This window comes from Falco cherrug, chromosome 7, assembly GCF_023634085.1.
Source record: "Falco cherrug isolate bFalChe1 chromosome 7, bFalChe1.pri, whole genome shotgun sequence".
NCBI lineage: Eukaryota > Metazoa > Chordata > Aves > Falconiformes > Falconidae > Falco > Falco cherrug.
In genome coordinates, this window is record NC_073703.1 from 20,841,248 (window position 1) to 20,853,259 (window position 12,012).

The 12,012-nt window shown below is 39.8% G+C and overlaps 1 protein-coding gene across 6 annotated transcripts in view; it reads right to left on the bottom strand.

Moving 5' to 3' along the window:
• Positions 1-12,012, bottom strand: part of OTUD7A (OTU deubiquitinase 7A) — a 79,804-nt gene that overhangs the window by 15,668 nt on the left and 52,124 nt on the right. For all 6 annotated transcript variants that reach the window (XM_014287361.3, XM_027798084.2, XM_027798082.2 and 3 more), the window contains 2 exons: positions 6,511-6,638; positions 4,522-4,671 (listed from right to left, as the gene is read on the bottom strand). In XM_014287361.3, the coding sequence (XP_014142836.2) occupies positions 4,522-4,671; positions 6,511-6,638 (278 nt within the window). The remainder of the gene's footprint in view (positions 1-4,521; positions 4,672-6,510; positions 6,639-12,012) is intronic.

A 12,012-nucleotide genomic window follows, 5' to 3' on the forward strand; every position in this document is an offset into this window, starting at 1 on the left:
AGCCTGGGCCAAAGAACTGTGCAGACAGTTGACTCTGTCTCTTTGGGATGCAAACCTCAAAAAGTAAATTTGAGTCTCTTTTCTAAGGACACCTTGAAACTAACTAATTTTCACATATTCAATAAATAGTAATTTTTAGACACAATTCTTTAAAGGAATCCTTTTTTAAAGCTGGCTGTTACTAGTGACACTGAAAATAACCTATTAGAAATGTTTAGTGATAGTTTTATTGAAGTCTTAATATCAAAGTACCAAACAAAGTTTAGAGCTGATTATCTGTAGCATATCACTGCTGTTTTAACTAATGCACACATTATGACCTATACTGTCTCCATCTTCCCACAGAAATTTGTTAACTATTATTTTTCAAACTCTGAGGTGAATGGAAACTGTATACTCATGGTAAGGGATACTGTGAGGCTGGAATGGAGCGCTACCATCTTCACGCAAAAAGTATCTGCTAAAATAATGGAGTTTTAAAATTCTGTCTTCATTGCAAGAGACCTCCTCTCTCTCTGCGAACTCTGTTTGACAGCGGGGGTTCCTTGTAGGATTTCCCCACATTCCTGACAAGAGTACTTTAATATTAGGGCTGCGAGCAGGATCCTCCACATGAATTTCTAAACCAATCCAGACTGTAGCAGCTTCCTGATGCCCAGCCGCATTGGAGCTTGCAGCTGTGGTGTGGCAGCGCAGTGACGCTTGGGTTGGGATGCTCACTAGCTGAAGTGACACTATTTGGAACACACTCTACAAGTCCTAATGCTGACAGATGGGATACGTCACAAGTAACAGCAACTGGTTTGTCCGTGGCAGTTTTAAGAGGCACAGGGTGGACTTTCACACCATTCCCCAGCTGGGTGCACTACCGTCTGTGCTGCCAAGTCACAGTGCTTCCCAGCACTCATCTCCATGCCTCAAGTGTCATTGTTCATCTTCTAGAAAGAAGAACAATTTAACTAGTGCCGAAAATACTAGTAAAATAAAATGCTGACACAGACACCGATATGCTGCTGTTACAAACCACCGTCCACCTCTCCCACTTGTTACTGCAAATGGGCTGGGGGCAGCCATTTCACTGCTGGCTGGGCGGCAGTGCGTGGCAGCATGGCAAAGTGCGGCAGCACAGCAAGCTCCAAGTTCAACGAAGCACTCCTGGGGGCAGTTGAGAGCTGCTCTTTATTGTCCATAAACAAAGATCCCAAACACCTGCATAAATACAGCCTGCATGAATACAGAAGTATTTACAGGTTTTTAATTAGATGTTGTGGGTTTCAGAACAAGAGGGCTCTCAGTGGCCGTCAGAACGCCAGCTGTGTGCTGGTAAAAAGAAGACATATCAAAAAGTGTTTTAAATCCTCTTCAGACAAGAGGATGTTAGCATGCTTTCTCTCTTTACATACATTTATAGCAGTGCTCACAATGATCTGATAAACTAACTATATGCCAAGGCAGAACTTCAGGTGTTTGCATTGGCATCTATTTGGCCACACATACTGCACAAGTACAGGCCATACTGTCTCCTCTAAAAGAACGCTGCGGAGCAGTTTACACACGTGTGTATGTACATGCAGTATTCAGACAGCTAGCTTCAGGCACTGCTCCTGACATCCCGTTACATGGTCAGAGTACAAATACTGTAAGCCATGAACAGCCTGGTTATCGGAGATGCTCATTGTAAGAAGCTGTAGTGCTCAGCTCTCAGCTGCATTCCGGCAGTTCAAAATCCGGCCGTGTGCAGTGACACCTGTGCTGTGGCACCTGTGCAGTGTTTTCTGCTTTAACAACTGTGGCTCTCCCTGCCCCTGTGCCAAAGCTGCCAACATCTCTACGCCGACAAGGTACAAAAAATAAGGCGTTATTAGAGCATCCTTGTGCCAATCTATTTCCTGCCACAGCATCTGAAGGACAATAGCAATGCTGTGGTCGCTGTTAGATGCTGCAGTCTCTAACAGCAACCAGCTTGGCAGCCGAAAGCTAAAGCATTCCCTTCATCCCAGACTTAATGCCAAGGGCTCTCTGCTGTTCCACAGAATTGAAGCCTGTGTATTCAAGGCCCTGCAGTGAAACATGTAAAATCAGATCATAATACTCACTATTTTGATTCAACAGCCCCTGTAATTAACCTGGATGAACTTGAACACGAGCAAAGCCAGTATTTAACGTTACTGATGCTGTGCTGGATCTTTGGGAGCTTCTTCTCTTCCAGCACCTTTCCTGTGCGACTACAGGTGTAGGAAATGCCTACAGAAAGACAGTTTCTAACCACAAGTATATTTAACATTATTGATAGCACTTGTGGGAGAAATCAAGTATGTGACCTTGTTATCAAACCCAAGATCTTGCAGCCTGCAATTAACAGGAATATACGGCTTGTGATATTGGGAATGCTTCAGTAGGGGGCACCAAGGTGTATCGCTGCATACTTAAACGCGTACTGAGAGGTGGGGTCAGAGCAACCGAGCAGTCGTTTCCCTCACTGCCTTTTGTCAATCTTGTCACTTCAAGGATAGCACAATAGCAAAAGGTTTGGTGGGTGGCAGTTACTCTGTCTGCAAAGTTATTGCAGAGATTGTTATGTCTGTGTACTCAATCAAATTATTTATACACATAGGCTGTTGTAAGACCTGTGACAATGAAGTATTGTATGAAGTCAGATGGAGGTGCCTGAAATAAATGATGTTACTGTCAGGCTAGTGATATTCCAATCCCAGTTCTTAGACAGGAAGAAACAAGACTGCCTACTCCAGAAATTGTAATTTTTCACCACCAATGGACCTAAAAAGACCTAGACCAAAGCCACAGAGGCATGTTGTACAACAGGACAACTCTATGATTTGTAACATAGACATACATGCAGGAGCTGCTAACCTAACGGCACGCTGACATTACAGTCCTGGCTGCATCGTATCATCAGCAACTACCAACAGTGGAACAGTATCCTTAAAGAGGCTCTTCAAAACTCTGTCTTTATTTGTATCACATTATTGTATTAAAATGGTTTCCTTTGCAAACTTTCATTCCTCACAAGGCGTTTCACATCACACCTCAGTGTACTGCTTTGGAAATGGTTCCTATGTGAAAAGGATTTTCCTAAGAGCCGCTCCTCTACAGACGGAGGGCTGGAAGCAGCTGCAGTGTCCCGCTGTGAACTGCAAAGGCCAGACCTATTGCCGAGCACCTATCTACACACCCCTGACAGAGCTATGTGCCCCTGAAGGCTCAACAGTTGGGCTGGATTGATTTTCCCACTGAATAGCTGACATCTAGAGCAATCTTCTTCTCTGTTTCTGTCTTACGATTTAGTCTCCTCTTCACCAACACAAAGTTTGCCAATACCACCTGCATCCCTTAGCAGAGTGTTTCCCATCTCACACAACCTCATATAAAACACCCTGTGCTCCTTCCAAGAAGGATGACTTAACTACATGTCAAATTCTAGCATGAAGATGTCTGCAACAAAACCTGTTGTTTGAGAGTTTCTTTCCTCTGTTGCATCATTTTAATTAATGTCTTTCTCTCTACTTTACACAGCTGCATCACGCTGACTGTCTCACAAGCATGGCAAATGTTTAATATATACAAAATCAGATGAAATGCACACAGGATTAGGGAATTAAATGAAGGTATTTACTTGCCTCTAAATTGCTTTCTAGGAAGGAGGACTAAATGAAATTCAGTCAGGAGATCACAACAACCAGCACACATTCCATGTTTACTTTACATGGTATCAAAACACCCCTGCAGTGTCATCAGGCAAAAGAAAAAACCCAGGAGGACTCATACCTAATAGCAAAACTGCACTGAATTTTTCTAAAGGCTCACCATGGTTTTGCCAATATACTTTTCCCTTCCCAACAAAAGGAGCAAAGACACATAGGAGTCCATCTCACAGTATTCTACTATGAAGCAAACAGTTCTTCCAAACAAGGGCAGGAATAGCTAGCTCCTAGGCTACTGATGCAGGAACAAATCCAGTCCTGAAACTCTTGTCACTCCCAATCCCATATACAGGAAGCTCAAACTTGACACAGAAATACCTGGTCAGACTTTGTTGTCAGTGTTCTAAAGTAAAGCAGAAGACAGCAAGATGATAAAACATCTCTACCAAACGTTTTTAAATGAGAAGTGCATTTAGCACACTAGAAGAGAGACTTTTCCATTATGCGAGTTTTCACTAGTAATCTGACTCATACTTAATCTTTACTTTACTAACCCAAATTAACAAATGCCTTCAAGAACACAGAAGCACAGCAGGTAGCTCTGATTATACCTATTTACATATATGGAATTGACGGAAAATGTTTAAGCACCAAAGACAGACAGCGATAGCACAAGGATTAGGACTGAAGAGTTCTTGGCTCCCAGTCTTGTGATTAGACCACTTAGGCTCCTAATACAGCAATAAAATTTAGTGGCTATTGTTTCCTTTCTGATAGATAAATACACCGACAGGTATCAGAAAGTGCTTTGGGCATTGCATTCGACACACACCCTTGTGCTGCCGTGTTTATAGCATACCTTGTTCTCTCTGTTGATCTTTTTGTTCCATGGAAACAAGTGCGGAGAAATGGGCCTGATCGTAGGCTAGCACAAGAGGTGAGCAATGGCATCTGTTAGGTAGAACTTCAAGTGGCAAATAAATTCCTCCAAATGGTATAGGTGCAAATGCTGCAAAGAAAAATGTGTTTTATATATATGTATGTATATTTTAAAATTATGTCAAAGAACAGACAGTTATGTTGGTTCTATTGTGTGTAACAATTGTGCTACAACATTTTCAGAGCTCCAGGTGAGCAGCCTAAAGTGGAGTAATCAGTGCAGAAAACAGTCATAACAACAGGTAAAATTTCATCATAAAAACATCAGAAAATATACTAAGAACAATAATGAAAACTTTTTGTTCTTACACATATATTTTTCTTGCTCTAATTGTTTACTAGTAAAGATATTAAGGTCTTGTAATGAAATCCTAATGATTCTCACACATGTATCCAGATTGGTACCTTCCTGTAATGCTTTCAGGTACAAGATATTTTCTAATAAGCCACAGTAAATACACTACCGGCTCTTTTGGTAACATACTCTGCTTGTGCCTTGCATTAACAGATTTCTATGAGAAACATTACAAACATGTTTATAGTCCACACGCACATGTTATCACATCATATATGTATGAATGTGTATATGTATGTATATATAATGAACATAAGGAAAGATTAAAAAATTCCACAAATAGAATTTGAATGGGATGCTGCATCTGTAAAGGTAGAGCTTTGAGAGATTCTGTGCTTGTTTATAATTATGGGAAACAGCAAGTTTGGGCAGGAAAATCCTCTCAATGTGTTTGCTTCTAACCCATCATATTTCCTTCAGCTGTGAAAATATGAATCCTTATTGCTGAAATATTTCCAAAATGAGCATAAGGAAAAAGTAACCCCAAACAATGCACTGTTTTTACTAGAGGCTTTTTCTTTGAAGAGTCTGCTGTGTCCAGACTTTGGGATGAAGAACAGCATTGAGTTTGAGGCACAGATCTACATTTTGGTGAGTCTGTCCAAATTTGACAAAGTTATTAGTCTTTCTGAAAACCGGTACTTTGTACATTAAACCATTAAACTGAGGTAACTTGATCATGCTGGTCCATATGAGGCCAGTGGTGAACAAAACATTGTTATTACTGTGCAGAATCAGATTGGGTCAAGGAAGTGAAAGTGTGCGGAGGGGAATTATGAGGAGATGGAGCAATAGTGATGGAGTCTGTCAGAGTGGACAGCAACCATACAACTCCTACCTGGCAGTTCACAACTTGCACAGAAACTGAAATTACCCAGCATTTCCCTGTGGAAGTATATTTCTGTAAACTCTACCACATGTTCAATATCCCCCTTTAATCAACCAATCATTCCCCTTTAGTTAAGCATCATACTATCAATAGTTAGTATTCTATTAGTTCACGGTAGAAAGTGAAAGAGACTAATTTAATCATTCAAGTCCTGTTCAGAGAGTTGTCCAGTTGGTTCCACATACGGATCTAACATTTGTGTGTTCACATGTGCAAACTGAATAAAACATTCTGGAAACTCTTGAACAAGAGGCTGCAAAGGAGCTAGTACAAACAAAAAGCCGATCTACACACATTCAAAATTCAGTTTTCCCAAGTCAGATTAGATAGATCTATGCAGAGTTTTAAGGGGCACTAAGATAACACAGCAAAATTGGAACCTTGTTAACACAGACCAGTAAGAAATGTGTTGTGCTCTGTAATTTGGTGGTTATTAAGTTAATAGTAAACATCTAGGATAAACAGGTTTTCCATGAGACTTACATAATTATCTTGTATTTTTTACTTTTATCTAGTAGAAAGGGATTAACATTCTGCTCTTCCCCCCACCTCCACAAAAAGGCAGCAGCTAACCCCTAAACACTCAGATGTGTTACAGCTGGCTCTTTTGTTTATGATTAATTCAATTTATGTAGGTACATACATTTCTAATGAAGAACTCTTACCTTCTCCCCCTGAGTCTCGCAACATTGTGTCTGCTACTACAACAATAGGTCTTCTCAAAATATGGGCTAAGACAAAAACGTGGAACTCTTCTAAGCTCTCATACACTGGATCTTCTGAATTATCAACTCTGGAAGACACAGAATTGACACCTTTTGAACCAACTTGAACCAACCATTGCAACTTTAGTGAACCAACATGTCACAGCAGCTATTTCTTCTTCCTTATCACTCATATTCCCACTCTTCTGAAACACATATTTCCAATTATTGAAATAGGTAACACAAGAAACTGGAAAGGAAGATATTGTTTTGGAAATAATATAATAGCAACATAGAAAATGTTTTCACTTGTAGACTCCACACCACCGGTTTAGTAGTCAGCAAAATTCATTATTTTCTGATGCTGTTTGGTAGCCTAATGGCAATAAAGAAGGTAAGTCTTAGCCAAGCTCCTGGTGTAAATCTGCTTTTGTCACAAAAAATGCAATTTCACGTGACACGCTTGGCACACAGACTCTACAATGAAAGGTGTTTTTCTAGTCCCTCTGAACCAAACAGGGGTGAGTTTACCTTGGCAGCGTAAGAAACGCTGACGTCAATGTGAGCAGAAGGAATGTAACTTATGAAGTCACCAGCTTTTTTTCTTTGACTATTCCAAAACATATCTTTTTAAGAAGGGGAGATTCATTTTCCTTTAGATTTCCCAATGACAGGCCACCTACTTTCAGACATCTAAAATCAGAATTCTAACCATTTCACCTTGACTGCCTCCACAGATAACAAAATGACAGGCACATCTGGAAGCAGGATCATCCCTCTCCTCTGCAGCATTTGCCCAAAGATGAGATGAAAATTCTCATTTCTCTTTATAGAATGCAGAAGGAATCTAGATGGAGATGTAGTTAGGTGAGACAAGGCCAAGCATTTTTGCCAGTGGAGCTTTGTGTTTCAGAAAACAGATAAAAAGAATCAATACAAATATCTTATATGGCAGGAGAGCAGAACATACAATTCAAACAGTAGGACAGCACTACAGAGAAACCCAAGTCTTTTCTTTACATTGGCCTTCTACGGCTCTGATCCAAATACCACTGGAATTAATAAGTCTCTCCGTTCTCCATCGAGCTGGAGCAGATAGAGAGCACTTAAAAAAGTGGAGAGATAATACTTCATTTTAGATTAAAATAAATGTTTTATTGAGGATATTCCATGGGTGTAAACAGAGTTAATCCTCATCCAACTTCACAATGAGCAAGTAAAGACAATGACAAAAACCTGCTGTTCTTGGAAGGAATTTTTTTAAAAATAAAAAATTTATGTAAAATATAACTGGAAGACAATTAGAGTGCTTGAAGTCTTCTGCATTCTGAAGAGTTGTTTCTTCCTTTCAAATGGCTGATACTGTTATGGAATATACATCTTGGGGGGAAAAATATTATTAAATTAATTATCCTTACTTGGAGAAAGTCCTGTTAGCTTACATCATTACTACTACTTAGAAGAACATAGAGATAAGACATTTAGGAAAGCCAAAAATGCATACAACAAGATTTGTAATTTTTTCACATCAGTACTAAAAAGCTCTAAAGCACCCAGGGAGCCAGTCCCTGTCAGATTCACCTACCGCCTATACATCTATTTGCAAAAGCATTGAGTATCACAAGTGCACATTTAACAACACAAATCAATAGCATTAAACCACCATGCACGAATAGAGAGGCAAATCCTTACAGTGTAATTTATGGACTAAAATCCCTAAATTCCTTAAAATATACCTGTGCTATCCTATTCATCTGAATACTTCAGTCTTACTTTCCCAACCTATACAAATGTCAAAAAAACCCTTTTCTTCGTATATGAAGAGACAAACACAATTGCTAAGCTTGTTTTAAATGTTCTCTTTTACCAAAAAGCTTACAAAAAGTGCAGTTTGATGGCTCAAAACATTTGACAGCAAGAAAAGAGAAACTTTATATTAAAGAACATGTGCTGCTGACTTCCAGGGATATGCTGCTGATGACTAAAGGCAACGGGGTTCTCCAAAACAGCTAAGAGTAAAAACCTGACTTGAATGACAAAAATAAAAAACATTTTTCCAGGTAGCAGCAGTATGCCTTGGATCAGCCCCACAATCTTCCAGGAAATGGGAATGCCCAGCCCCTTTGGAAAGCTAACCTATAAAGTCAATCATTTAGGAAACAGATCATCCTATTATCTAGACTGCAAGAATAAATCTGTAAAAATCACCACATTTCTAGCTGAACACTTCCAAGCCCTTCTATGACTTTTTAAGCATTTCATAGACTCTTTGGTTTCAGTTTTCTCCTTTCCTATTTTTCAAGTTTCATGTCATTAATATCACCACCACATCTTAAAGCGTTGCCTCTGCCCAGAAGACAGACATGAACACACTAGATGGAAGATGACAGAAAAACGGTGAGGCTGTGGGAGGCGGACAGAAGTGAAGATGGTCATTCCCAGCTGAGCGCCGCTTGGAAGTGTAACACACAGAGCACAGCTTCCATGAGGCAAGGCAAATAAAGGTGGGCAACGTCACCCAGGCACACCTGAATGAAGGCAGCGATTGTCCTGTCATTGCTGGGTGTGCAGAGAACTTCCATAACTACCTGTCATTAATTTTCATTATATATGAAAAATAGTGCACCCAACATAACTGTACGTGCACTGCTCTAGAGAATGTGGGACAGATACAGGAACCTTCTCACAGGTCTGATGGCATCCAGCCCATCCCTGAAAGTCTACATTAAAATCTTTCATCCCAGCCCAGGAGTGCAGCATATGGAAGATATTAACAGTAGGCTGACGCAGGACACAAACTGATCAAGCAGCGAGACACCTCTCCTTCCCTGTATCACTCTTCCCGTAACTCAAACTCATCAAGAAATTTTTCCTGATGTTCAAACTAAATTCTGCATTTTGTAATTTTCTCTCATATTCCTTAATGAATTCCTCCCTGTTGTTGGCTGTCTCAGCTTTTCAGCATTTGCAGTCCATCACGTCACCCTCAGAGTAATTTGTTAGCCAAAGTTAAAAGAAAGTTAAAAGAAGTTAAAAGAATCATGTCACTGGCCAGATGACATGCTACAATGATTTCCGCCTATCTTCTCATGTTCTATTTCCAGACTATCAGTCCTAAAGTTTTTCTTTAAATCCTCTAATTATTCCTCATCTTCTAGTAAATGAGGTTTCTAGAAGTGAAAGGCATATTTCAGATGCAGCTGTACCAGAAGGACCTTCACCCCTCTGGTCAGCTGCTTTGGTCAAGCCTGACTGCACAAGGTCCAACATTCCACTGGGCTTTTTTATCCTTCAATATCACATCATGAAGTTGCGTGATTCACTATTTTTGATCATATTCCCGCCCTTCAAATCCTTCTCTTCTATGACACAGCTGGTTTCCATCACTCATTTCTGAAGAACCACCGTGGCTGCAGCTGGAAGGGATCTCTGGAGGTCCCCATGTCCAGCACCCCCATTCAAGCAGGGGTGCCTACAGCCAGATGCCCAGGACCGTGTCCAGACAGTTTCTGAATACCTCCAAGGAGGAAGACTTCACAGCCTTTCTGGGAAACCTTTTCAATGTTCAATTTTATTTCATCATTGCCATGAATTCAGGTGGGCCATCTTATATTATGTCAGTGTAACTGCTGAGAATTTGGTACGAATTTTCCTAAAGATTAATGAGAACGAAAAACTGTCATTAACAAGTACCCAGAGATACTGCCACATCCTTTCATCCACTTATCATTCCATTTTTTTCATTGATCTTTATTTATGTTAACGACATGGCCATGAAAATGGTGGACAAAATAGTTTTGTTACTGTAACATGGAACCAAAGGAAATTTAAGAAAAGTTAATGTAAAGTTAATTTTTAAATAATGAAATCCACATATATAAGAGCATATAAATCTGCATTGCAGAATCCTGCTTAACCAGGGCACTCTAAATAATTGATCTTGATTGTAAGAACAACTTAACAAGAAAGGAAAAAAAAATTTAAAACCCCCTCAGTCTACCCTACAGGACCACTGATACCTCGAAACCAAACAGAGCAGACACCTACTAAGCACTCCAAAGAGATTGTCTCTCTTATGGAAAATCTACTTTGTACTGTAGCCAGTAATGAAAAAAAAAAACTCAAAAAGCTGAAATGGAAAAGTCACCTACCCTGCTGCTCCAGCTGGCTATCTGCTGGCTGCTCCTCTCTTTTGCCTGTGAACTCTGAGCAAGATCTGTTTTCACGTCCTTGGATTTCCTTCTAAACCGCTCCCTACGGTAACCTTGCTTTTCTTTGCCATACATACGCTCCAGACTCTCAGTTTGTCCAACAGACTCGTAACAGCTATTCCAAGTTTAGATTAAGTTTCAGGATTCACACAGAGCAAGAGACCAATGCCTGCAGACAGTTGAGATGTACTGAAACAACATGACACGCATCAAGTTCTTCAACCTGGTGATTAGGTACAAGCGTGAGACCAGAATGAAATCTGGGTTCATATCTCAATCTGCCACCGTTCCGTCTCTCAAACCTCTTCTTTCCCTGGTTAAGAATTCCAAAATTAAAACAAACATAGACTACAGCCACAGCTTACTAGCAAGCATAAATTCCCGCTGTAGGTAGGTGTAAGAATGTATCTGTTGATTTCTTTACACAGTGTTTCAGCAATGAGCTTCAAGTAAAACACAAAAAAATTGCACAGTAATGGGACATGTCCCTTCTTTTCTTGGCGGTGTGGGGGGTGGGGCACAACAACATGCTATACTGCATCGACTAAAGGACATACATAACGAGTGTTTTGAGTTCCAATTTTTATTTCTTAGTCTTTAAAAATATCAGTATTTTCTCAGGTAAAAACAACATAAAGGAAGCAGTTTTGAAGGCATATAATAAAAGAGAAAACCTAAATTAACTCACCCTAGATTATTTTGGTTTGAATGTTATTTTGTGTTTAATTGTGTAGGAATGCATGCTTTTGTGTCACACATCTTCTGTGGCATGTGAGATGCAACCATCTGTCAAATAGGAAATGAAATACCTTGAATTCAACAAAAACTTGTTAAATAAAGAAAAAACCATTCCCTGCATAGGTACTAGTACTTAGTTTTAATATGACATAATTCTGATCCCTCCTTTGCCTTGAATTTTATCTCTTTTCCAGAGTCTGGGGGATATCCACTGTTTCCTGATCTGAAGGACGGCCTGTAACAGTACATTTGAATCACCACCGCAATTTGATTATTTCCAGGCTGTGTTTGGCTTAAGTACAATTTACATCAACTGAAAATAGGCCAGCTGAGAAGATTTATTAGCCAACTGAAACTTCAGTGAAAAGGGAAAGATACACTGTTGTAATGAACCTCTTTCTATCTGTACCCTGTAACTGCTGCATATACTTAACAGTTAAAAAGGAACAGCCCTCCTATAATAGACAACCAGGTTAGACATATATAGTTTTAAAGCAACATCTTTGTTAAATGA